We start from the raw sequence: 27,440 nt of genomic DNA, 5'->3' as shown, positions 1-27,440 counted from the left end.
CGTATTTTAAAATGTATTATATAATTAATACAATTACAGTAGAGAATCCCTATTTATGAACTAATTGGAGATTGAGGCTTTCATAACATTTCTCAAAATTACAGTATGTATGGCACAAATTAGTTCTGTTGTTCACTGACAATGTATATAATGAATGGTAACATATATAACCTGCCTGCTTTTAATCTGAGAGAGACACATCTCTCTTTTGGGACCAATTTCTAATCTAGTCACACCTAAACACTCCTTGAAAGTTGGCTGGAGGACTGAAGTCATATCTGATGGCAAAAAGAATACTTCAGTGGCAGAAGAATGGTTCATAGAATTCGTTGTTTATAATATTGATGTTCATAAAATCAGGCTCCTATGATGGTATAGTTTTTTTAAAAAAACCTCCCAGATCAACTATATTAATGTGAAAATCCAATTGAGATTATGTGTTTGCCATTTAAGGATCAGAAATATTGTACTTAGCACAACACCAAGGCTACATCTACACTGGCATGATCTTGTGCAAGAACTCTTTTGCGAAAGAGTTCTTGTGCAAAAACTCTTCCTGAAGAAAGCATCTACACTGGCATATGCATTTGCGCAAGAGATGTGCTTTTGCACAAGAGCATCCATGCCAGTGTAGAAGCTCTCTTGCGCAAGAAAGCTCTGATGGCCATTTTAACCATTGGGCTTTCTTGCGCAATAAATTTATGTTGCCTGTCTACACTGGCCTCCTGCACAAGAACAGTTGCGCAAGAGGACTTATCCCTGAGCAGGAGCGTCAGAGTATTTGCGCAAGAAGCATTGATTTCATACATTAGAACGTCAGTGTACTTGCGCAAGAACTCATGGCCAGTGTAGACAGGCAGCAAGTTTTTGCGCAAAAGCAGCCACTTTTGCGCAAGATTGCGCCAATGTAGACACAGGCAAGATTTTAAACTCTGGAAATAAAATGTTAAAGTTACTTTAACATATCTGTATTTTTCTTAAATGTAAGAAATGCACAGCTCAGGTACCCAAACAATCTTAACTATGCCCTGAAGTGTTACCATACAATAACCATGTGAGTATGATTAAGGCATTTCAGTGTTTGTAGCCCCAGATTAGAAGAAACTGACTTTTAAAATCAGATTCAATTGTTTTAATATGTTCTTCTCATGATATCACTCCAGGGCAGAGTTAAGATTGTTGGGGTCTCCTAACAGTGCCTTTCTAATCCTTTTTTAATGTAACCTTAACTCCGAATTTCTGGGCTTATAATGCTTGATTTGAGATAATTACAACTCTCTACTGAATTTTACCTTTAAAATACTCATACATACATTCAACACAAAGTTAACAGATCTTTTTGTCTAGAAATTTACTTTTTAAAAATATTAAATTGCATGTGAACGCTGAACAAGAAACCCAGAGCTGTAACATTTCTACTGAGATACAGCTTCAAAATCATTAGAAATATTATCAGCCTCAATAATTTTGTTTTAACTTTTTAAGAGTCGAGTCAAACCAAAGTACACCAAAGAAGCACAGAGCAGCCAGAGTTCACTGGCCAGATAAACTTCGTTTACTGCTGTGCAAGAGCAGTTCAAAGCAGAAGAGCATTAGCAAATTTCATCATTAACTTGAAATTGACTTTATTGATTTAAAAGGCTAAGCTAAGGAGGTCAGGTTTATGTAAAGAATGGATAGGGTCAGGGAGAGTCAAGTCCATGAGCCTGCTCTATGCATTTTCCCAGTACCCCATCTCAGTTGCCCCAGTAGTACAATTGGAAGCTTTTTATGCATTGATGCCCAAATTGGCACGTAGCTGTACAGACTTTACTTAGCCCAGCTGTCACAGCTTTTAATCTACCCATGAGGAACCCTTGACACATGTCTGCCTCTCTCATACCACAGACTCATTACAATCACTTGGATTGTTGCATGCAAATTAGCTGTTGAGAAGCATATTAATTGACTGAATCAGTTTTCTGGCTCTGTTTAATAGTTGCATGTGTGCCTGGCCTCAGTCTGTCTGTGTAACTTTCCTAATAAAAAACTGAATACAGCAATCAACAACTTACCATATTCACAACCTAATTTCTTCAAATACAGCCACACACAAGATTTCAATTCACTTGGGCTACATGAATAGTTTGAAGTATCTGTGTTATTTTCTTAACATCAGTTGGAACAAAATCAATACAGACATATATGCTACATTTCTTTAAACTAATTTTAAGCGATAAATTAATTTGCTTTCTAATTCCAAGAACATTCCTTCTTTACACAAAAAGTACAAGGTGTATGGGGAGAATACACAAAAAATAAAGAGATTGTATGGATCCCTGTATTGAGTGCCAAATGAAACATGCTTAGCCATGGAATCCTTATCCATGCCTCAATAGGGCTCAATGTTTATAATTTAGAAATTCGCATTTATTAATGGTTGAAGCAGTGTGTGATTATTTAATTAGATAATGTATCATAAGCATGCAGTTGGGAGTAGGATTAAGGTTGCACTTTCAGCCTTATCTTTGGGATTTTCTGTGTGGTGGTGGTTTTTTTTTTGTTTTTGTTTTTTTTGTGACTGCTTACTAGTGCAACCTTACTGTTGTGCCACCTTAGTTATATTATTTCTTACCCACTTTTCAGGAGAAAAAAAAAAGTAGAAATGTCTTTGATCTGTAGCATTATGCTACAATTTCAGGTGGACTATTCTGGGAGAGGTAGAGAGGCGAGTTTGGTAACTCGTTTTTACTTAGTATGACTGTTATATAGAATTCATTAATAAACTCAAGATACTTCTGGGATAACTGTACACTTCACCCCTTCTGGTCTCTTCGAGTGCACCACCTCTTGGGAATAAATCAATGCATGTTTCCATTCTCTGTCAGGCTAGGTATTGGGTGGCCAGTCTCTGTATACCAACTGTGATCATCTTAGAAGTTCTGACTTTCTTCTTAAACTCTGCAGTCTATACCCTACATTGGCTGTAACAGTGGTAATCTGTAACTAAACAGCTTCCTTAAGGTGAAGTATTTAGCTATAACACACAGATTTAAGAGAAAAAAGTTATTAAAACCAATAAACCAGCTTTGCATGCCCCCAATGCTTACCATTCCATATCTGGTAGATCTCAGTATTGCAAAACAAGGCTGACCATAGGGTCTTGGAAGAAATCACTGTGGTCCTTCTAATGTGTACACAGGTGACTTTATCTGGAAAGACTTTGTATGCTCTTCCCCATTCCCTTTTAGTTAGATCAATACATTCAAACAGGAAAGTATTATAAATCCAATATAAGTTATACAGTCTCAATAACCAGATTACATATCAATTTAGATTTTTGTGTATCACTTCCTTTTTTGTCATGCTTCCTGATCTGAAATAAATATAAATTAAACTCAGTGTGGAAGAAGTCCAGGGAGAAAGCACAGGGCTGAAAATCAGAGAAGCTACATTCTGATTCCATTTGTGCTGCTGTTATATAGCACTTTGTGATCTATAAATAAACACTCTATAAATGCTAAGTATTTAATATTCTAGTGGGAACTCAAGCTGCACCACTTTTCACCCAGGTTTATTCTTTGATAAATCACAGAGGCAATGGTACAAATGCTTTAAAATTATTTGTAAAAAATCTCCTCACAAAGCACACTTACAGAGGGTGGGGAGTGGGGAAAGAAGGCAAAAAAAGCGAATATGTGTTAAATGCAAGGAAGCATCAAAGATTTCCATATTCTTCTTGCAAGAATTGATAATAGCGAATTCAAATGTATTCAATTTAAACTGACAAAAGATACGCTAGAGAGGATAATGGGCATAGTTACCTGGTGCTCATTTACATAATGTGCAGTTTATTATCCCTACTGAAACAATATAAATGGAAAAACACTGGAACACGAGAAACCAACAAGATGGCTGTCATTCAGACATACCTTAATTACAGAGTGCAAACACAGCTCTTTTACACAAAACTGTAAAAGTGTTCTTTCTTTGGGTGGCAAAAAACAAAGCTGACCTAACTCACTTCGGCGTACAGCCACTACAGTAATTACATCGCTAGTTTATCGTTTCTTGTGTCAGCAGTACTCATCCTCACCAGGAGTGCTTGTATTGACTGTACTGTCAGTGTGAGACATTGTGGGATGGCTCCTGAAAGCCAGTAACATTCAACATAAGCAACACGGTGTCTCTGCTGATAGCATCAAATTATCTACATTGACCTTGACTTTACACTGCACATGGTTGTAGAATTAAATCAGCATAGCAGTGCCCAAATCCCTGCAGAACTGCCATCTGCCTCTAATTCTGCAGGTTCCTAAAAATCACTAGTCACCCACAGTTTCAGTCTCTGAGCATGCACACAATGCCACTGGCAGGTGTCCAGACACCTGTCTCATACCTAAGCCCCAAGGTGATCCTCAGATGAAGTGAAAATCCCTGTGAGAGCCATGTGCTCCCTCTGCATAAAATCAAAGCACAGCTATGGTTCAATCAGCACACAAATTCTAGCAAGCGTAGTTAGCAAAACTACCCTATCCTGGGAGACCATTTGGGTTGCAACAATCTTGCGGCCCGCTGAGATGAAGGAGGGTCACTGATGTGGCCTACTCACTAGCTTAGGTTGCCCTTGCTGCTGGAGAACCCAGGTTTGAGAACTAGCTATAACTGAGTCTTATTTAAATATTTTTGGTTGTTAGCAAACTTGCAGTTAGGTCTGTAAAACTATTTTTGACATTAAAATGCAAAAATCTAACATTTTAACCTCCTGCACTTACCACACATATTGTTAGATTAACGTAAGTTTTTAAAACATTAAATCAGAATTTGCAAAAATGTATCTTACTTTTGCTAGCTAGAATATGACAAGAAAGGGAGCCTATAGCAAGTTCCATAGGCAATGCCCTGTTGAGATCATAAGATCCCCTTGAATGGAAAAATCTCACCTGTATTACAGAGCTGACAGGGATGCATTTGCTTCTTCTGACATGTCAGATCTAAAAATAACCTGGACTGGGTGTGCATACCCAAAAGGGGGAATTTTTAATAGTTAGCTTTTGGGGGACTGTTTTGTGTTTAAACATTTTTTTTTCATTTATAAATCTCTGTTTAACACATCTAGGGCTTAAACATCTATAAAAATAATGATGCTTTCCTGAAGAGGAAAAGACCAGAACATTTTATCCAAAACAGGATAGACTGGATTCACCATCTCTTGAAGTATGTAAATCAGAAGTGGAGTCTTTCTAAAGGATTTGCTGTAACTCAGTGAGATGTAATGCACTTAATGCAGGAATTACTGAGCAAAATTTCCTAGATTGTGTCACGCAGGAGGTCAGACAGGAACATCATAATGGTCCCCTTCTTCCCTTAAAATACATGTCTGTGACAATACCTTTCTACAAGAAGAAATAAAAAAGGCTTTGTTTTGAGTGACACCACCTGCACCACTTTGCCATTTGAAAAATATGTAAGAAGTATGTTAACCTTAGTCCATTCCATATTTTCAGCACAATGGATTACCAGCATGTTTTAAAATCAGGAAAATAATATATTTTCTTTAAAGGAGTCTGAATGACGGTAAGCACTGTCAGCTTTGGGGCTGATGGAGTGAGATCCTATTCTTTTGCATGTCAGCCATAGTATCTCCATAATGAAGTAGTGTCAATCTTGAGGGATAGGAAATTACTAAAAAGCTTGAAGTGAGAAACACATGCCCAGCCTGTGTTCCTAGCTGTTGAAGAAAGGGAGGGTACTGAGATTCTTTCTGAGTTGCTTTTTCAGGGCACTATGGGTACTGCATCCTGTTGTAATCCTATGGTTAGTAGGTTCCTAATACATTTGAAGTACCATGCCCAGTGAGATACTTAATGAAGGGAGCTGTAAGGCACTTTAACTTCAATTGCTAACCTCCTAAAGGCTGCAATGGGAGGAGGATCTTTGCTACACAATCCCTTCCTTTCCTTTTTTTTAAGGGGGCTCCTCCTCTGTGTCTGCCTCTGTTGTTGCCCAAGTCATCTCCTGGACCTAAGCTAAGCAGCAACGTCATGAAACCACCTTTTGCTATTACAATGATTTTGTGGCCACAATAAGGGCTGTGCATGTATTTGATTTAATTTTAAAATTTTAATTCTGCAGACAGTGGTAGTGTATGTGTGCTCTCATTGTAATTTAGATATGGTCAAGCTGAGTTCAGGAAGTTAACATCAAAGCACGGGAAAAAAAAGAAAAAAACTGAAATCCAACAACTGTTGTCTGCCAGAGGTTTCTGGAAGAGGCTTTTCTGAACAAATAAGCCCTCCCTGATGTGTTCCCTAGGCCAGACACTGAATGCTTGTGCCAGTGAGAGAGAGACTAGGTGTGAAAAGAAAGGAAAAGAAAAAGAAAGGCAAGAGGAAGAGGAGAAAAATACAACAGGAAGGAAGACAGGCTTCAAGTTTCTGCAGGGGTGGCCACAGAACAGCACTTCCTGACAGAAGGGATGAGCAACTCGGTAGTTCTGAAGAGACTACACTTCCCGGCATGCACAGCTTTGCGGGCGACTGGAACCCGCCGGGCAGTGGATGGAGCGGTGCATGCTGGTACTTGTAGTTCTGCGCCTGTTGCGTTCCGACTCCCCTCCCGCTCCTCCCCCTCAGGGCCGCTTGAGCCTGGGGAAAGGTTGCGAATTTGAAAATTCCCGCGGTAGTGGCGGCGGCGGCGGCTGCTCTCGCGAGATCGGATTCCCCCCCTCCCTTCACAGCGGCGAGCGTGGGGGGGGCTGGGTTGCTGCGCAGACACCGAGTGCGGCGGAGCTTGGCAGGCCCGGGAGAGGCAGGCGACCGCCTTAACCGCCGCGGCGAGATGCCGCCGCCCTGACCGGCACGGGGGAGAGGAGACGGGCCGGGCGGGAGGCAGGCGGCGGTGACACCCGCCCCAGCAGGTACTAGCGGGAGGGGCCGCAGCCACCCCTCGCCTAGGCCGGCTCCGCACCGGGGGGGCGCCGGACCCAGGCCGGAGGGCGGGCAAGGAGCGGTCGGGGGCAGCCGCTGGGAGCCCGGCGGGGGTGGGGGAGCCGGCTCCTTATGTAAGTGACCTCGGGCCGCGCAGCCGCCGCCGCACATGGCGGTGCCTGGTGCCTGAGCGAGCGAGCGGCCGCAGCCCGCGCCCCGTGCAGCCCGGGGGCGGGAGGGTCACTCGGTGCCGCCCCGCCTGCGCTTAGGCCCGGGCAGAGCACATGGTGCCGAGGGATCGCAGCCCCGGGGCAGCAGCAGCAGCGCGAGCTGGGCTCCTCCCTGGTGCTCACACTGCTTCCCCTTCCCCCCGTGTGCCGCATCAGACTGTATCCAAGGGGCTCTTTGGACAGAAGAAAATAACCCGAAGTTTTAGGGAGTGGGCGAGGAGGGGAAGGTTCGCACGTGAAATCGGAGACCCTCCAAGAATGTAGGGTTGTTCTGGTGATGTTCCCGTGCATGTTTGGCTTTTGGTCTACATCGTGTGTCTCCACAGAGTTGGTGCAACTTTCTAATGCCTGCAGTTGGGTGCATGGTTTTTAAGAGTATGTATCCATTGGTAGGGTACAAAGTTGCTGATTGTAATGGTGGTAAACAGACCAAAATTTCACTTCTGCTTTTCATAAGCTATAGGTAAATCATAAAATCAGAACTTCCATCAGTAAGAAAAAATACTTTTAAACCTTTGCTGTCTGATAATTTTTCTAACACAAAAGCCAGAAGGTGCTGTGAAAATTGGGCTCTGCAGCAAGGGCTGGAATCAGAATTCAAGTAAGGCTGGTTGTCTGATAGGGAGGGGAAGGGATGGTTTAATGTAGTGTTTCTCAACCTGTGGTAGGAGTACCCTGAGGTACTCCAGAAATTGAAATTTGGAGAAAACTGAATTTTTCTTTTAAGTTTTACAGAGCTTATAATTTTCGTGCTTTTTACACCCAAAAATTTCTTCACCCGCCTGGCTATAATTAAGTTATTTAAACACATGTTTTGCAATGGTAGAAAAAAATGCTGAGGTGGGAGATTGAAGCTAATGCAGAAGCTTGGTTGGCTGATTGTAAGGATGGAGAAGACTTGCTCTTGATTCTCAGTAAGTAATGGGTAACAGCAATAGTGAATTAGGTCTGATGATTCATATATTTGTCTATAGGCAAGCTTTCTTTTGCCAGTGGCTTTATTACAGTGATGTTTAGTTTCTATACTAAATATCAAGGTTACCATTCAAAACTTCCTGGGACCCGCCTAGGCGGGTTTGTTCTGAGTACAGGCAGGGATGAGCTTTCCAACTGCTACCACCAGTAAATCATAAGCTTATTTATTTCTTTTTATAAGAGGATATGACAGAATTGCCAGCTCATTGATCATGTGCTTAAAGTTTCCTCTCTTCCTAATGTCCCTCTAGGATTCATCAAATATTTCCTGGTTTAAAAAGAAAAAGCCATAGAACTGGATACCACTGAAAAATAGTTTTGTAATGGTTTTCTTTATGTAATATAAATTGTGAAGGATGGTGTTTTCCAAAGTGAACTTGCTATTTTCTCTCATTTCCCTTTCTTCAGACTCTTCTTATTTCTCCCCATATACTAGAGTTTTACACATACTTTTTACTGTTAGTAAGCCATATCTTAACCGCCCATTACTCCCGCCCTAAGATTGATGAGTAATAACTGTTGCCTCCCTAAGTACGAACTGTTATGTCCCCTGCTCCCTGGATCAGCATCAGTTGGGAGCTGCAGTGCCTCGAATTGTTTTAACAGATTTTTTTCTGTGGCTGATTGAAATATTGACAGGTTCCAGAAAAAATTGTTTATCCTTGTCCAGTGTGATAGTTGCTGTAATGTTGAGATTTTGAGTAAATGAAGAAAGTAGAAATAGAATATCTTGGATGATGTCTTTTCTCCCCGCTGTGTTAGTCCTCATAGCAAAAGAGCATGTTGAGGATTCCCCTTATGTGTATGTCTCTGAGCCCTTTCTTTGACTTGTTCTGCAGTAGGCATGTTGCATTGACTTTCTCCAAAATAGCCCATGATATTCCTAGACCTGAAGTATGTCCTATAAGGGAAAATTGGTTGATGTGTAAGCTGCAAAAATTATTGTTTTGGAGCAGCAGGAAGCTGGAAACTCAAGTTCTGGCTTACTCAGGTAGTAGGGCAGTCCTGTGGCAGACTCTCCTGTTGGCTGCCTGTTTTTTTGTAGCCAGGAACATTCTACTGTCATGCTTACAGGGCTAGCTGTACCTCTGCCTATCTGATGTGTCTGAATGCTGTCCCAAACACCCATCCCGAAGTATCTGATTTTATGTCTTTACCTCTCCTGGGTTGGAGTTCTGTAGTTTTCACACTTGGTCCGAGGCTATAGTACAGTATTTACCATGTGTACCCAGCAGGTCTGACTGGCTCCCTTACTCCACCAGCCCTCTGAACACTTCCTGTTCTTCACTTTGGATTTTGGAAACCAGGATGAGTGTAATCACCAGATAGCCTTCTTAAACTAAAGTATTTTTGAATCTTAATTATAGGAACAAAGCATAAGAGAAAAAAGGATTTTTAAAATGTTCCACATGCACGTGTTACCTAAAAGCTGCCAATAATAGGCCAGGTAGTTCTAGCTTCATGTACTTCAGAGTGTGTCTATTTCAATAGCTCCCAAACAACTGCCACCCACTAGAGAAAATCAGTTTTATCCATCCAGGGTTTTGATATGTGTTGGCCCTGCTTGTCCACACTAGTTTGGTGAATTCAGAGAGTGGTGGAGTCAGCGAGCCAGTGACTTTCCCTTTGTACAGTGACAACCCTCAGGTCTTTGCTGAAGATGTCTTTACCTGAGCTGTCCCTTTGATTTCCTGCTTGTTTCCTGAGAACCCTGTTGATTTACTCAGTGAACTCCTACTCTAATGTCCCAATAACTCAATACAGTAAACTTCCAATAATATGACATCTTTAGGACCCAGGGGGTGCCGGATTATCAGATATGCCGGACTATTGGAAGAGAGGGCTATGAGGGGTGTGGGGGGGATGCCACCACAGACCCCTCATAACCCCCCTTCCGATAGTCCGGCTCTGCCCCAGGAATCCCCGGTTCAGCTGCTGCTGGTCAGTTTCAGCAGCAGCTGAATCAGGATCCCTGTGGCAGAGCAGCTGGGGTGCTGCCGGGTTGGTCCAGTAGCACCGCCTCTTGGCGCTGCGAGACCAACCTGGCAGGACCCCAGCTGCTCTTGGGGACACCTGGGGCAGAGCAGCTGGGGTGCTGCCGGGTTGGTCCCACAGTACTGAGGAGTGGCACTACTGGACCAGCCCGGCAGCACTCCAGCTGCTCTGCTGCAGGTGTCCCCAAGTCAGCAGCTGCTGAAACTGATCAGGGGCTGACTCCAGGAAGCCTGGGACAGAGCAACTCTGACTTGGGCTTCCTGGAGTCAGCCGCTGATCAGTATCTGCAGCGGCTGACTTGGGGACACCTGGAGTAGAGCAGCTGGAGTGCTGCCGGGCTGGTCCAGTAGCGCCGCACCTTGGCGCTGTGGGACCAACCCGGCAGCCCCCCAGCTGCTCTGCCCCAAGCGTCCTGATTCAGCCGCTGCTGAAACTGACCAGTGGCTGACTCCAGGAAGCCCGTGGCAGAGCAGCTCTGCCTCGGGCTTTCTGGAATCAGCCGCTGGTCAGTTTCAGCAGTGGCTGAATCAGGCATAGCTGGGGTGCTGCGGGGTTGGGTCCCACAGCCCCGAGGGGCAGCGCTACGTGGTAACCAGCAGCACTTTAGCTGCTCTGCCCCCCGGCTTCCCCAGTTCAGCCACTGGTCAGCTTTAGCAACGGCTGAATCTGGGAAGCTGGGGGCAGAGCAGCTCTAATGGTCCAGCTGCCCAGACCACTTCCGGGTTCCTGATGGTGTCGGACCATCAGGGATGCCGGACCAATGGAGTTTTACTGTATTAGGGATGTGAAATCCTGTTTAATTAGTTAACCAGTGAATTGATTAAACAAGGATGGATGGGGGGGGGGCCTGGAGCGGCACCTTTGCAGCAGTGGGTGGGAGGCTACACCAGCCCCTACCTATTAACCATTAACAATATACAGTATTCATAATTAATTACAGAGCAGATCCATGTTCATCACCATTAGGTCATATCTATGTTGGGAAAACTTACAAAATTCCCCAGCTTTCCTGGAGGAAGCTTTAGTACAGACAAGGCTCTGGCAGCTTCTGACAACTATATGTTCCACCATTTTAGTAGAACATATAATTTTAGCCTGCTGAAAAGAAGGCTTAATATAAACTGTTAAAAGTGGGGCCAACCATTGGAGCTTTGTCTTCACAATTTTCATCAGTTCAGCTGAACTGGTGTTGGAACTAGTGGGAATTACTTTTAAATGCCTCTGCTGTAGACAAAGCCATAGTGTGTCAAGGATAAACTCTATCCTAGAGAAGAACCCAGGTTTTTTGCTCTACACCACGGGTGGGGAACCTTTGTAAGGTCAGGGCCATTGACCCACAGAAAAATCAGTTGGGGGCTGCACACAAGTGAGAAGCAAAACAAAACAACAACAGCAAAAACCCCAATCCTCTCTAATGCTCTCTGAGACCCCTAACTGAGAAGGAGAAAGACATTCCCCACACACACCAGAGCCTTGAGAGGCCCAGGTTAGTAGATTTTGTGTTCTCCAACCCCTCAGCGGGGTGGTCTGGGGTATTGGCATGCTGGTGTGGGCTTCCCAATGCTGGAGACTCTGGGGCCAGATCCAGGCAAGTAGGGGCCAGGCCTTAGATTCCCCACACCACCTCTACACGTTGCACCTCCCAAAAACATAGCCTTTTTAGTTTCAGTTTTCAATCTGGCCCTGCAGAGTTGAGAGATTTCCTTGTGAGACTGCTGTTAGCATTTCCAAATAGATAATGGCAAAGATAGGTGCCATATTTGGAATGCTATTGGAAGCATTCACTTGAACAGAGTTCCATCAGATGCTGATCACTTGACTCGTAGCCCTTAACTGTGTCGCTTGCTAGAAAACTCCAGGTAACTATATTTTTACCATTGTTTAGTTTTGGCCTCTTAAATTAGTAACTTACATTTGTCAGAGAAACTAGCCTGTTGATCAGGATGTTTTTGTAGTTGTCAGATAGGTGCAAAAATGAGTCCTTGTTTTTTAGGTGCTTTACCTGTTTTTTTTAAATGCAATGGATCTCACTAATTAGGATAATCTTTCATTTCATGTCATTACTTTTCTGTATTCTATGCACTTTGTTATACTTCGCTTTTTTAATATACACTTTCAACATAACTCATGTCAGTGGCTTTAAACTGCAAGGAACAATACCAACTTGATGCTTCTGCAAATGTCAACTTAAAACAGTGTATTTGGAATTAAAACAATCCTTTTAAAAAGCAACCCAAATTTAAGAGGTTGTTTTGCTCTTCTACTGATGTTTTAGAAGGGTCATTTGCAGAGTTGGTCAAATAATGGAGCCACGGGCGAGTAGATTGCAACCCGGAAGAGCCGGTTTCGGGCAATCTGCACATGCGCAGAACGATCTGCTCATGCGTGGCTGTCAGGCGGGGCTTTCCGTGGTTCGGCGAGCTCTGGTCATTTGGGTGATCTTCAGAGCAACACAAAACTAGCTGTGGTCTGGCCTTCTCCATTCCCTTTGTACATTCAGCTGGTTACTGCATTTTTATTTTCAGCTTTGCTGTTGCTTGTCATTGGTGATATCTTCCAGCAGGATTGACAGAAGAGCACAATAGTAAACTCTTTCAGAGCCGCTCACAATAGGAAGTGCAACAAACCAACAAAACAGTAAAACTGACTGCATATATAGCTGCCAGAAGCCAAAAGTAAACTGAGTAGAACGTATCTAAAATTTGAAATGAAAAATTTTAAGAAAAATGCTAGTTCTAGTAAGAGAGCATCATTTTCCAATTTATATGAGTATTTGTTAACCAGTGACCCACTAACATTTGCATCTGAGTGCATTCACTTAAATAGGCGCTTCAGATTTATGGTGTGAACCATGTCCCAGAGTCTCTTGTCCCCTTCTCCTCTTTGCAGTCTACAACAATTACCTTAATGGAAAAAATAGACATGGATTTAATAAGTACTTGTATTTCTCATATCATGGGCATTTGACCTCTTTTTTTTTTTTTTTTTTTAAAGTTAGTCACTGTCTAATACTTATGTGTATCTTCCCTCTCATCTGGCCTGTTCCTTCTCCTGTGCTTCACTACTGTATGGTCCCCTTCTTTGTTCTTGCACAGCATCTCCCTGTTGCTTCCTCCTGTTCTGAGAACTCATTTTCCCTGTTGCTTGGTTCAACTACTCCCTTGATGTAGTCCCTGGCTGGCTTATTCCTCCTCTGCACATTCTTCTCCCACCAGCTGCTTAAGTATCTTTGGGCAACTCCTATTTCTCTTTTCTTTCTAGTGTTTGTAGGCTGGTTCCTTGCTTCCATGTGCTTTTATAGGCCTGCAGGATCTTCTTTTGCAATGAAAAACCTGGACTGTGAATCTGCACTCACCATAGCTTGTAAACCATTGATTTAATTGTATCTTCACCTCATAGAAGTGACAAAAATCTTTTATTTGATGTATTAAAACTATAATTGATTACCAAGCTAATATTTCCATTTGGTGCCTTGTTCAAACCATGACTTGTTTTTACAAATTGCTGTCTTGACTCTTCTTTTCGTGTCTTATAGACAGGGCTTGCCGAGCGGTGGCGAGCCCAGCTCGCCAGCTGCGCGGTTCTGCGCATGTGCAGATTGCTCTGTGGTGGCTCTTCTGGGGTGTATTACGCTATTTGTCGAGCCCTGCTTATAGATGTTTTTATTGTATTCCTGGCTTACTAGACATTAATGTAGTCTTCAAAGCATATTAGGTTTATTGTTAGAATTAAATTAAACAAAGCCACCAACAGTAGCATGTTCATATTTTTAAAAGCTTTATGCCTTATGGGCATAGTTCTCTCTAAGCTGTGTGGCTGCATAGCTTCTCCTTAAGCCTTGCGCAACCCAACCCCAGTATGGAGCTGCTGCAACTGGAGGAGCTCTGTACAGTAAAACTCCAACAGTTCGGCATCCAATTGTACGGAGCTCCTGATAGTCCGTCATCAAAATGGCAAGAGCCTAGTCAGCTTCAGCAAAAAAGAGTCATGCGGCAGCAGCTGAACTGAGCGAAACCGGATGGGACTGTGTCAGTCTGCCACTGGACAGTGCTTGTGCTGCAATAAAAAGGGTTAAAAACACTTTATGTGTGTGTGTGTGTGTGTGTATGTATATCTATCTATCTATCTATCTATCTATCTATCTATCTATCTATCTATCTATCTATCTATCTATCTATCTATCTATCTAAAAAAAATCTTATAGTATGTCCTGATAGTTTGGCCTATCTGATATCCGGCACCACCTAGGTCCCGAAGGTTCCAGATTATCGGAAGTGTACTGTACTAGGGTTGGCAGGGAAGTAGCTAGCTCCAGCTCCTAGCCAGGTGCCATGGGTCTCTGCATGCTGCCCTTGTCCTGAGTACTGACTTTGCATTCCCATTGGCCAATGGGAGTTGGGGATGTGGTTCTTATGGGCAAGAGTGGCACACCAGGGAGCTTCAAGCCCCAGACCTCCTGGTGGCTTTTGGGCCTGTGTGATGCATTAGGACAGGCAGGCATCAGTCAGCTTGTCTTAGCACTGCTGCCCAGGTAAGGCAGAGTCACCCCACAGTCCCTGCAAGCTCTACCTACATATTGATGCACATAATGAAAATTATCCCATTCATGGATATAATCAATTATAGGGACCACTGCTTATATCAGATAAGGGTTTTTATATCATAAAAATATTCAGTACATTATTTCAAAATTATAAAGACGTGTAAACCTCACTGTTAGAATCCCTAATGGGATAAGATAATACTTTCTCTGTTGTGATTCTGTGTCTTTTTTGCTGGCACAGGAAACAATAGATCCGAGAATTTAGAAATGCTGATGGCATCAATGTTCTCCCTATTAGCAGCAGCTTTTTCAAAATGTTGCTTTGTTCTTGGTACCAGGCTCTGCATCTGTTACACTTTTTGCCATTGGTATTATGCCCCTTTTTTTTATGCTGGCAATAGACACACAGACTTCTTTAAACAACTTTCAAATAGGGTCTTTTTGTGATATTGCGTAAAGCATGTGTCATAGACATCCCTTCCTCCTCTCCCCCCCCCCCCCCCCCCCCGCCCTCTGAGAAAGCTAGGTTACTGCTTGGGCCAAACTTATTTTTAAACAGTACTTCTGGTTCCTTCTAATGGTATGGCTGTTTACACACAGTTTCTGTCTTTAAATGGCATCTCAACAGTCTAAAATCTTTTTCCCAGCATGCACTGATAATGTAAGAACTTTATATGCACTAAAATGTTAGTTTGCTACTAGTGTTATAAGTAAAGCTTAGATTTTGTTGCGGATTTTTTAGTAAAAGTTACAGACAGGTCGCTCTTAAAAAAAGGGTGAAAGGGAAGTAGATAGATAGATAGGATGGGAAAATGTTGGAAGCAAGTTTTTATATTATAATAATTAAAATTTAAATGTGTATTTTAAGGAAGGGTGGTCTTTTAAAGAGCGTATTTAAAAGAACTCTGTCTAAAGATCCAAACATTTAAGGCTAAAGCTGAATATACTCAGATTGGGCATCAAAATACCTATACAAGGATTTTTAGAGATGTGATATTTATACTCTTCAGCAACAAACTAATGAAATATTTAAAGTAAATTTTAAACTAAGGTCCTGTAGACATAGTAATGCACAGCTGTTTTTGTCAGTAAATTCAGGGATGGCACTAGGGTTGTATAATTTCTTTTAATGGGTTATCTGGTTAAGCATAATGTTTAACTGGTTAACTGATTAAAGGAGGGGTGGGTGGCTGGCGTGGAGAACTGCTTCAGCCCCCACTGGTTAACAGGAACCAGTAAGCATCACCTGTTAACCAGTTAACCTTTGACATCCCTAGTGAGCACAAGCCTGTTAAATGGTTTCATTACTGCTTTATGGCTCTTTTACAGGTTCAATGTTACGCTAATAGATCTGGCAAGCCTGAAGAGATCATTGTGATAATTGAGCCTGACAACCTATATTTTAATATGTGCCATAGAACTTCTGTGAATTAATTCCTGTTTGAATTGGAACATTTGTTTTAGAATGCCCATTCATGGTTTAACATTTTCCAATAGAGAATCCATTGCAGCACTTCTTGAGCTGTTCAGATGATTAATTTCCCTCACTGTTTATTTTTTTTAAATTCACATTACTTCCCGTCTGAATTTATGTAGCTTCAGTTTCCAGGCATTGGATCTCGTTTTACCTTGTCTGCTAAATTGAAGAACTGTCTTACTAAATTTCTGTTCCTCGTGTAGGTACTTAAAGACTGTGATCAAGTAATCTCTTAACCTTCTCTTAGTAAAGGTAAATAGATTGAACTTTTGGAGTCTTTCATTATAAAGAATGTTTTCAGTCCTTTAAACAGTTCCATGATTCTTCTCTGAACTCTCTTCAACTTATCAACATCATTCTTGTATTGTGGATTAGGGATGTTAAGAAATGAGTAATCAGCTAATCTCATAGTCGATAGACTTTTTATTGATTACACAATTAGAAGGGTTGGATGCTTCTGGGGGTTACCCCCACTGTGGCTTAGGGATGTTAAAATTAGATTAATCAACTAATTGAATAGTGAATGGAATTTTCATCAACTGTTTGATTAGTCAAAGTGCTTCCGCTTTGAAATGAAGCAAGAGCTCGCTGGGCTGTGGATACATTTCAAAGGCGGAAGTGCTCTGCAGCATTCTGCATTTGAAATGTACAAGAGACCCTGCTGGGGCTCTTATTCATTTAAAATAGTTAAATAGAGCCCAGGGCCAGTGGGAGAGGGAGGAAAGCTCTGAGTCACCTGCTGGCCCCAGGCTTCATGCAGCCCTTCTGCTTTGAAATGTACAAGAGTCCCACTGGGGCTCTTGTACATTTCAAAGGTGAAAGACTGCTGCTGTGCCTCTGCTCCCTTCCACAGAGCTCCAGCTCCTAGCCAGGTGCCATGGGGCTCTGCATGCTGCTCCTGTCCTGAGTACTGACTCTGCATTCCCATTGGCCAGTGGGAGTTGGGGATGTAGGGTCGGGGGTAGAACAGGAGAGCTGCGGTGGTCCCGGACCCAGCATGAGCTGGGACTGCTCAATTCCAGCTTGTACCAGCCTCAGGAGCTACCCCTGCTGTGGCTCTGCATTTTAAATGTAGTAAGAGTCTGGTGGCTCTTAATACATTTAAAGTGCAGAGCTACAGCGGACCTAGGGCATGTCTAAACTACATCCCTCTTTCAAAAGAGGGATGTAAATTAGACAGATCGAAATTGCAGATGAAGCCGGGATTTGAATTTCCTGTGCTTCATTTGCATAATGGCAGCTTCGTGGTCTTTCGAAAAAGCTTTTCAAAAGACCACGTGGCTGCCATTATGCAAATGAAGCACAGGAAATTCAAATCCCAGATTCATTTGCAATTTTGATCTGTCTAATTTACATTCCTCTTTCGGAAGAGGGATGTAGTTTAGACATGCCCCGAGAGCTGGTGGAAGCTGGGATTGCTTAGTGTCAGTTTATGCTGGACCCCTGCTGTGACTCTGCATTTTAAATGTAATAAGAGCTGGGCTGCCTGTGTGCCTGGCTTCTAATACATTTAAACTGCAGAGCTGCAGTGGGGGTAGCTCCTGGACCCAGCACAGGCTGGGACAGAGCACCTTGCTTTATTAACTAATCATGTAATCAATATAAATTGTATCAACTACATGATTAGCCAATTACCTGCTTCTTAACATCCTTTATAATATAATCTCCCTACTTCTAACTCGCTATTGCTCTGTTTATACTTCCAAGGATAACATGAGCCTTTCTTGCCACAGTATCACACAGGGAGCTCATGACTCACAAATCCTTTTGAGTCAGTGCTTATGAGAATCAAGCCTCCAGCCTGTATGTCCTGTTATTTGTTTCTGGAAGTATGACTCTACTTCAGTGTTCTCATTAATCATTTTCATCCATGTGGATTTTTTCCATCTATGTGCAGAATAAATTTTTATGCACATCGAGTTATGTGCGAGTGTATGTCACGAGTAAGAATAACCTATCGGTGGGTGCTCAGCTTATCAGTTAGGTGGCATTTGAGTCTCTCCTGAGCAACTGCACATGTGGAACGCTGCTCTACATTTGGCCATATTAAAACACATATTTATTTGCATCTAGCTTGTCAGGTGATCTGGATTGCTCTATATCACTGATCTGTCCTCTTTTTTTTTTTTTTTTTACCACTCCCCCAATTTTTGTGTCTTGTAAACTTGATAAGTAATCAATGCCCTGAAAAAAACACAAAATCATAAAATGTGCTGATACCTGGGGAAGTACACTAGGTCACACTTGATAATGATTCCCTGTTCACAGTTAGATTTTCAGACCTGTCAGTTAGCTAGTTTTTATTCCATTTAATGTGTGCTGTGTGGATTTTGTATTATTCTAGTTAATCAAAATGTCATGCAGTACCAGAAGTGTTTAATATATTGCCTTCATATTATTACTGTATTCAGCCAAACTCATAATCTTGCAAAAAATCACATTAGTTTGCCAGGATCTATTTTACCAAAGCTTATCTCGATTGCCATTAATTATTACCCTGCTTCAATTTTTTTTTTGAGTATCACATTAGCATTATTTTTTCTATCAGTGTCAGGCTGACAGTCCTGTAATTATCCTTTTTAAATATTGGCACAATATTAACTTTTGTCCAGTCCTGTGGAGCTTGGTGCTCCAAGACTTGCTGAAAATCAACATTAATGGTCCAGAGAGCACCTCATTAGTATTTTTTAAAACTTTTGCATGCAAGTAAGCTGGAGATTTTTAGCAGTTGTTTCTAAATATCCTGCTTTAGTTACTGTTGGGATGGAAAATATATCATCATCATCAGATGGTATAAATGCATCTGACTTTTTTCCAAATACAAAACAAATATTTATTGAATGTAAGACTGGCCATACTGTGTCAGACCAAATGTCCATCCAGCTCAGTACCCTGTCTGCCGACAGTGGCCAATGCCAGGTGTCCCAGAGGGAGTGAAATGAACAGGTGATGAGCAAGCGATCTCTCTCCTGCCATTCATCTCCACCCTCTGAGAAACAGAGGCTGAGGACACCATTCCTTACCCATACTGGCTAATAGTCATTTATGGACTTAACCTCTATGAATGTATCTATTTCTTTTTAAAACCCTGTTATAGTCCTAGCCTCCTCAGGCAAGGAATTCCACAGATTGACTATCTGCTGTGTGAAGAACTTCTATTTGCTTAAAACCTGCTGCCCATTAGTTTCATTTGGTGGCCCCTAGTTCTTATATTATGGGAACAAGTAAATAACTTTTCCTTATTCACTTTCTCCACACCACTCATGATTTTATATACCTTTATCATATCCCCCCTTAATCTCCTCTTTTCCAAGCTGATAAGTCCCAGTCTCTTTAATCTCTCCTCATATGGGATCCGTTCCAAACCCCTAATCATTTTAGTTGCCCTTCTCTGAATCTTTTCTAATGCCAGTATATCTTTTTTGAGATGAGGAGACCACATCTGTAGGCAGTATTCAAGATGTGGGCATACCATGAATTTATATAAGGGCAATAAGATAGTCTCCATCTTATTCTCTTATCACTTTTTTAATGTTTCCTAACATCCTGTTTGCTTTTTTGACTGCCGCTTCACACTGCGTGGACATCTTCAGAGAACTATCCATGATGACTCCAAGATCTCTTTCCTGATTAGTTGTAGCTAAATTAGCCCCCATCATATTATATGTATAGTTGGGGTTATTTTTTCCAATGTGCATTTCTCCAGATCATTTATGAATAAGTTGAATAGCATTTGGTCCTAGGACTGACCCTTGGGGAACACCACTAATTACCCCTCTCTATTCTGAAAATTTACCATTTATTCCTACCCTTTGTTTCCTGTCTTTTAACCAGTTCTCAGTCCATGAAAGGATCTTCCCTCTTATCCTATGACAACTTAATTTACGTAAGAGCCTTTGGTGAGGGACCTTGTCAAAGGCTTTCTGGAAATCTAAATACACTATATCCACTGGTTCACCTCCATCCACATGTTTGTTGACCCCTTCAAAGAACTTTAATAGATTAGTAAGACATGATTTCCCTTTATAGAAACCATGTTGACTTTTGCCCAACAAATTATGTTCTACATGCCTCACAATTTTATTCTTTACTATTGTTTCTACTAATTTGCCAGGTACTGATGCTAGACTTACCGGTCTGTAATTGCTGGGATCGCCTCTAGAGCCCTTTTTAAATATTGGCATTACATTAGCTATCTTCCAATCATTGGGTACGGAAGCTGATTTAAAGGATAGGTTACAAACCATAGTTAATAGTTCCGCAATTTCACATTTGAGTTCTTTCAGAACTCTTGGGTGAATGCCATCTGGTCCTGGTGACTTGTTACTATTAAAGAGTATCAATTACAGTAAACTTCCGATAATCTGGCACCTTTAGGACCCAGGGGATGCCAGATTATCAGATATACTGGACTATTGGAAGGGGGGGCTATGAGGGTCTGGTATGCTCTGCACTGGGCTTCCCTGAGTCAGCCGCTGGTCAGTTTCAGCAGCGGCTGACTTGGGGACGCCTGGGGCAGAGCAGCTGGGGTGCTGCCGGGTTGGTCCCTGCTGCCGGGTTGGTCTCTCAGCGTCGAGGGGCGGCGCTACGGGGCCAATCCGGCAACACCCCCAGCTGCTCTGCCCCAGGCATCCCCAAGTCAGCTGCTGCTGAAACTGACCAGTGGCTGACCCGAGGAAGCCCGGAGCAGAGCAGCTCCAATTGTCCAGCTGCCTGGAGCACTTCTGGGTTACAGGTGGTGCTGGACTATCAGGAATGCCGGACCAGTGGACGCAGGATGACTGGAGTTTTGCTGTAATTCCAAAATCTCTAATAACAGTTCAGTCTGTGACAAGTCCTCAAGTTTGTCACCTACAAAGGACAGGTCTGGTTTGGGAATCTCCCTAACATCCTCAGCTATGAAGACTGAAGCAAATAATTTTAGTTTCTCTGCAATGACTTTATTGTCTTTAAGTGCTCCTGTTGTATCTTGATCGTCTAGGGGTCGCACTGGTTGTTTAGCAGGCTTCATGCTTTTGATGTACTTAAACATTTTGTTATTACCTTTTGAGTTTTTGGCTAACTGTTCTTCAGACTCCTTTTTGGCTTTTCTTATTACATTTTTACACTTAATTTGGCTCCTTTCTATTTACCTCACTAGGATTTGATTTTCACTTTTTAAAAGATGTCTTTATCTTTCGCTGCTTCTTCTACATGGTGGTTAAGCCATGGTGGCTCTTTTTTAGTTCTTCTGTGTTTTTTAATTTGGGGTATACATTTAAGTTGGGCCTCTATTATGGTGTCTTTGAAATGTGTCCATGCAGCTTGCAGGGATTTTACTTTAGTCACTGTACCTTTTAATTTCTGCTTAACTAACCTTCTCATTTTTGCGTAGTTCCCTTTTTTGAAATTAAATGCCACAGTGTGGGGCTGCTGAGGTGTTCTTCCCACCACAGGAATGTTAAATGTTATGATATGATGGTCACTATTTCCAAGCAGTCCTGTTATAGTTACCTCTTGGACCAGATCCTGCGCACAACTCAGGACTAAATCAAGAATTGCCTCTCCCCTTGTGGGTTCTTGTATCAGCTGCTCCAAGAAGCAGTTGTTTAAGGTATCAAGAAATTTTGTGTCTGCATCTCGTCCTGAGGTGACTGTACCTATTATTGAGTTCTTTATTTTGATAGCCTCTCTAATCTCCCTTAGCATTTCATAGTCACTATTACTTTCCTGGTCAGGTGGTCGATAATAGAGCCCTACTGTTATATTCTTATTACATCAGGGAATTACTATCCATAGCGATTCTATGGAACATGTTGATTCATTTAACATTTTTACTTTGTTTGATTCTAAATTTTCTTTCACATATAGTGCCACTCCCCCACCAGCACGACCTGTTCTGTCCTTCCGATATATTTTATACCCTTGAATGATTGTGTCCCCTTGATTGTCCTCACTCCACCAGGTTTCTGTGATGCCTATTATCAGTATCCTCCTTTAACGTAAGGCACTCTAGTTCACCCAACTTATTTTTTAGACTTCTAGCATTTGTCTACCCTTTTCTGATGCGTCAGATTCTTTGTGAATGTTTTTCGTCTGATCTGGCCCATACTTTATCCTCTTCTGTCCTCTCCTCCTGACTAAAACCTAGAGAATCTGTATTGATAGAGGAGAATCTAAGAGACGTCTCTGTCCGATCCACGTACTACTCTGCTTCAATAAGCTTTTCCCCATCTCCTACTTTAAAAACTGCGCTGCAACCTTTTTAATGTTAAGTCCCAGCAGTCTGGATCCGCTTTGGTTTAGGTGGAGCCCATCCTTCCTGTATAGGCTCCCCCTATCCCAAAAGTTTCCCCAGTTCCTTATAAAGCTAAACCCCTCCTCCCATCGTCTCATCTATGCATTGAGACCCTGAAGCTCTGCCTGCCTACCTGGCCCTGTGCATGGAATTGGAAGGATTTCTGAGAATGCCACCATAGAGGTCCTGGATTTCAGTCTCTGTCCTAGCAGCCTAAATTTGCTACTCTTCCCTATGTCATTGGTACCTACATGTACCACGACCACCGTCTCCTCCCCAGCACTACACATAGTCTTATCTAGATGCCTCGAGAGATCCACAACCTTTGCACCAGGCAGGCAAATCACCATGCGGTTCTCCTGGTCATCACAAACCCAGCTATCTACATTTCTAATATCGAATCTCACATTACTAACAACTGCCTTTTCCTAGTGACTGGAGTTCCCTCCACCTGAGAAGTAACCTCAGTGCAAGAGGATACCCCAACATCTGGAAGGAGGATCCCAACTATAGAAAGGTTTCCCTCTGCTCCCGTTCACTGCTCTCCTTCCCTGAGCCTTTCATCCCCCAGCGCATGGGCTGTCTGACTGGAGATGGGACAATTCTACAGTGTCCCGGAAAGCCTCATCTACATACCTCTCTGCCTCCCTCAGCTCCTCCAGTTCAGCCATTCTGGCCTCCAAAGCCCGTACGCGGTCTCTGAGGGCCAGGAGCTCCTTGCACCGAATGTGCACACATGCCACCTGCCCATAGGGCAGGTAATCATACATGCTACACTGAGAGCAATAAACAGGATAGCCTCTACTCTGTTGCTGGGCTTCTTCCTGCATTCTCTCCTACAGCTACCTAGGTTATTGATAGGGTTTCTAGTTAAATCAGGAAGTTTTGATTAAAACCTTTTAAACTAAACTATAAAGAATTGCAAGTGTACCTTGGCCCCTTCCTACTCCCCTTCCAAACACCCTCTTTGCTGCCCCTGGTCGCTGACTCACTGCTTTATAAAGCCTTCCTGATAGCCTCACCTCCTGACTAAGGCTTAGCCCATTAACGGAGGCTTCTAGATTTCAAACCTTTTAGAAGCTCACAGCTTCCAACTGCTGGCCACAGCACACACTCCTTCAGACAGACAGACACAAGCTCAGCACACAGCAAGTAACCCCCAAACACACACTACAGACAGCCACTTACCTCAAAGGTCCCGTATTTGCTCCTCCTTTACCTGGAGAAGTCCCTCTTAAAACTCCCTGTTTGCTGCTCCTGTTCGCAAAGCTTATGTTCTTCTTATGTTCAATATAAGACGTTTGCATTTTTTGCGTTATTGTTGACAGTTCTATTGTTTCTCTCTTGTAATGGACCAATATCATTATTGGGATTCTTTTTGTCCTTGGTAGAAATAAAAAATTCCTTTTCATTGACCTTAACTCTGCTGGCTGTAGATTTGTTCTTTGGGTTGCCTTATCAATTTTCTTCATTTTCTAGCCTCTGTTTTATATTCATTACTATCAACTTCCTTTTGTATAATAATTTTTTATATCTGCTTTTACTTTCTCTCTAAGCTAGTTTGGCTTTTTAACCAGGAAGGCCTTGTCAGCCGACGCTCAGGGCAGTGTGTGTGTGTGTGTATGTTTCCGAGAAAAGGTTTAACGTCCGTGTCTTTACTGCTAGGACCGGGGTCCCATCGCAGAGGGTGGCCAGCAAGGCCAACAGACGCCCCGTTATATAGGAAGAGCTTATTACACCTTAGATTTTAGCTGCTAGAACACAGGGGTTCCTTCGCAGAGGGCAGCCTAGGAAAGGCTGAAAAGGTGCCCCAACGGATCTTGTCACCTGGGAGTGACACAGATCCAAACGCCCAAGCTCTCCCTATGTCTGTCCCTTTATGACCGGCTGAAGTTCTTTTAAATTGTGCTTGGTTCTATTACAGCAACTGAAGGAGTCAGGTTAAAACTTAAACAGTTACAGGTTTATTTGAGGAAGCTTATAAATCATATGGTTGCAATGGCTATTGTTCTATTTCTTAACTGCTAGCAAAATATAGATCTTAAAAATGGTTACAAAGAAGATAAAGATAGAAAAATAGAAATAATGGTACCAAGTAACAGCTTACTCTTTCTATGTGTACACTTAAGACAGAGGACCACATCCAGGTACAATTTTTACCCCCTTCTGTGCCTCTCGACTCCAGCATGTCAGGCCAGGGCCGGACCCTCAATTCCTAGGAAAGACGAAAATACGAGGTGGGCGTCCCCATAGAACCTCGGGAGGTCAAACACCTAACCCGACCAGCAGGTAGAGGGTAGAATGACACTCAAAGTGAGTGTGTGCTGGACCTATCTTATATACCCATGGGGTCACGTATTTCTCTTTCTTGTCTGTCATGCCAAATGGGGCTGGTCTGTCTTTTGTGAGACCAGTTCTTACAAGGGAGTTGTGAACTTAATTTACACTTGTAAGAGAGATAACTAAACTGGAATTACTGGGGATTCTTTTCTCAGTGGGAAATTCCTCTTCCAGGGACTGTGTGAGTTCGAATCAACATGGGTGCCAGCCGGGGCCGTTCTCGCAGCCTCAAGGCCAGCTTACTGATTTAATCACTCTCTCTCCACATATCTGTTTTTTCAGCTTCTCAGGATCAGATGAGCTAGCATAGACTATGCTGATTTTATTGCTCCTTCTCTGTCCTGTATGCTTCAGGAACCTCAGGCAAATAAGATGGATGTGATGGGGGAGGGGTGTCTGTCTGGCTACAGGCCTTCTTTCTTGCTTGTGGAATTGTGGGATTAGTACACTATTCTAAAATAGTTCCCCATTGACATTCACATTTTTGTTTACATTCTTTTTCCTAACTGATTTGATTCAGATTGGTTTCCAGCTTTGTGAAATTGGCTCTTTTAAAGTGTGCACATGCATATTTGTGTATATTTATTTATTTACTATTGGTTTGAGTTTTATTCTGTCTGCACATAACAAATGTGATCAAGACATAATAACTTGCAAGCTACTGATAATTTGTAATTCTGTATCAATTCCTCTTGATCTGCCAAATGAGACCTAATATAGAACTCCCCTTTGTTGGATGCAGTAAAGTATTTCTTCGGTTAAGAAACTGTCGTCTCAAAATTTCTAAAAAAAGATAGGATGTTTTAGTACTGACAGGGTGAGACCTTTAGTATATATCACTCAGTCTGATATCCCTATGATAACACAGTTTTTCTTCCTGCTGAGTCAAATATACCTACTTTGTATCAAAACATTAAAGGTGTTTCCTCCAAAAATTGTTTCTTGCTGGAACTAGAGACACTTATTTCTGTACATGTGATTGCATGTTCTTCTTGAAACTGATAAATTTCCTGGGCAGTAAGATAAAGCCATCCTCTGAAATTTTATAAGATGAGTCTTCTTGGGAATCTAAAGTATTGTTTGAGTCCCAAAGTACCACATTAAAAATATTCTTGTCTGGAGTATCAGAATACAAAGAAAGGAGTCAAAAGGAAGAGCTCCTGGAAAGTTGTGGGTTCTAAAATACCAAGCCCTTTATTAACAACATCCTAAAATAGGAGTATTTTGTGGTTTTTTGTTATCCTAACAGTTTGTAGATGACTATTTCTTTTCTATTGGATACAGTCTGAAATTTATTGTATTATTTCTTCAAATCAGTTTAGTGATAAGGAGGTATCTCCAAGAATAGATGTATAATAGAACCACAGATTTGTAATGAAAAAACAACCTCTGCACAGTATCTTGCTTGTTGACCCAGTTGATAATCAGTTGGGTGATTTGTTTTGTGAAAAACTTGAAATCTACATGGTGGAATTTCAGGAAGACTTGGTGGGCTAACTGTCAAAAGTCCATGAACACAGGAGAATGTTGAAGGTCATTATTTCTTGTGCTCTAACACGAGGAATAGTAATTGCCAAAATAAACTACAAAGTTAAGATGGGGAACCAAATGTTTAATGGTGAATTGAAATATCTTTGAAGAAAGATTGTTTTAATTAACAATTACTATTTTACTTACAAGTAAGTAGATTGACTTCAGTACTTCCTCATTACTTTACCTGACAGGGCTTGGCATTAGTTCTGTTGCCCTTCAGGTTATTGATGACCTCACAGGCATCTGAAGGCAAGAAATTCTGCACACTGCTCTGTGAGGTCACCAATTGTACTGATTGTTTTGCCTGAATATACAAGAGTGAGTTGCTGAGAAACTGAAATATACACTGAGCAGCTCATTTTGCCAGAGACAAATGGTTTTATAGCACTAAAGTTTTTGTTTGTGTTTAAACCTCAAGATCAAAAGCACTCAGCAGTGAGTGAGGAGACAGAGGAGGAATTCACTGTGTTTTTTAATAAAAATTTGAACAATTCTTTCTGATATTTTTTTATTATCAGATGAATATTCCAACTTCTGGAGAAAAGAAAGTGTTTCAAAATCAATCTGTGTGTCTTGTTTTTATCCAAAAGTGGTGGTTTAAATTAGTTGCCAAAATTTACAAAAATGGGCCATTTAAATTGTTACTGTATACTTGTTCATAGGTGTTTGAGGAAGTTATAGAGAGAAATATTTTGATGCCTTTGGATATGAAGGAAGGAACTGAATAATTTGCAGTGTTGTATTAATTGACAAACTCACAAAATGTCAGATTTGTTATGTGCTAAGTACATTTATTTAATGTATTTCTTTATTTACAGTGAAGTATGCGAGACCTAACAGCTCAGTTAACAAGCAGTCTTCTGCGGTTTCCAGAAGTAACTGTTCAGGCTCTTGGAGAAGATGAGATAATACTAGAATCTGTACTTCGTGGGAAGTTTGCTGGAGGTAATCGTCTTCCTCTGATACGTGGCATTGTGTTGGAATTATTAATTACTTGTAACTATGGGTTATCTTAAATACAGACAATAGTGATACTTTCACTTGTGAAATGGGTTGGCTCCATTAGATGCATCAGTTGAGGTTACCAAAAGTTTTATGAAGCCATGAGGCAGAGTTTTGCCAAAATGCAGCTGTTTGTAATTCACTAACCTGCTAGGTCCTA

General features: G+C 41.9%; 1 protein-coding gene across 2 annotated transcripts in view; it reads left to right on the top strand.

The window, feature by feature from the left end:
* Positions 1–6,648: 6,648 nt before the first annotated feature.
* AHCTF1 (AT-hook containing transcription factor 1) overlaps positions 6,649–27,440 on the top strand; it is an 86,085-nt gene continuing 65,293 nt past the window's right edge. The window contains exons 1-2 of one of the 2 annotated variants that reach the window (XM_075924913.1): positions 6,649–6,898; positions 27,097–27,223. In XM_075924913.1, the coding sequence (XP_075781028.1) occupies positions 27,103–27,223 (121 nt within the window). In that variant the 5' untranslated portion in view covers positions 6,649–6,898; positions 27,097–27,102. Of the gene's footprint in view, positions 6,899–7,066; positions 8,053–27,096; positions 27,224–27,440 lie in introns of those variants that run through there. The other variant, XM_075924914.1, reaches the window with a different exon arrangement.

The sequence above is a fragment of the Pelodiscus sinensis genome, chromosome 3 (genome assembly GCF_049634645.1).
Source record: "Pelodiscus sinensis isolate JC-2024 chromosome 3, ASM4963464v1, whole genome shotgun sequence".
In the NCBI taxonomy this organism is placed as follows: domain Eukaryota; kingdom Metazoa; phylum Chordata; order Testudines; family Trionychidae; genus Pelodiscus; species Pelodiscus sinensis.
This window is presented reverse-complemented; position numbering and strand designations above follow the sequence as displayed.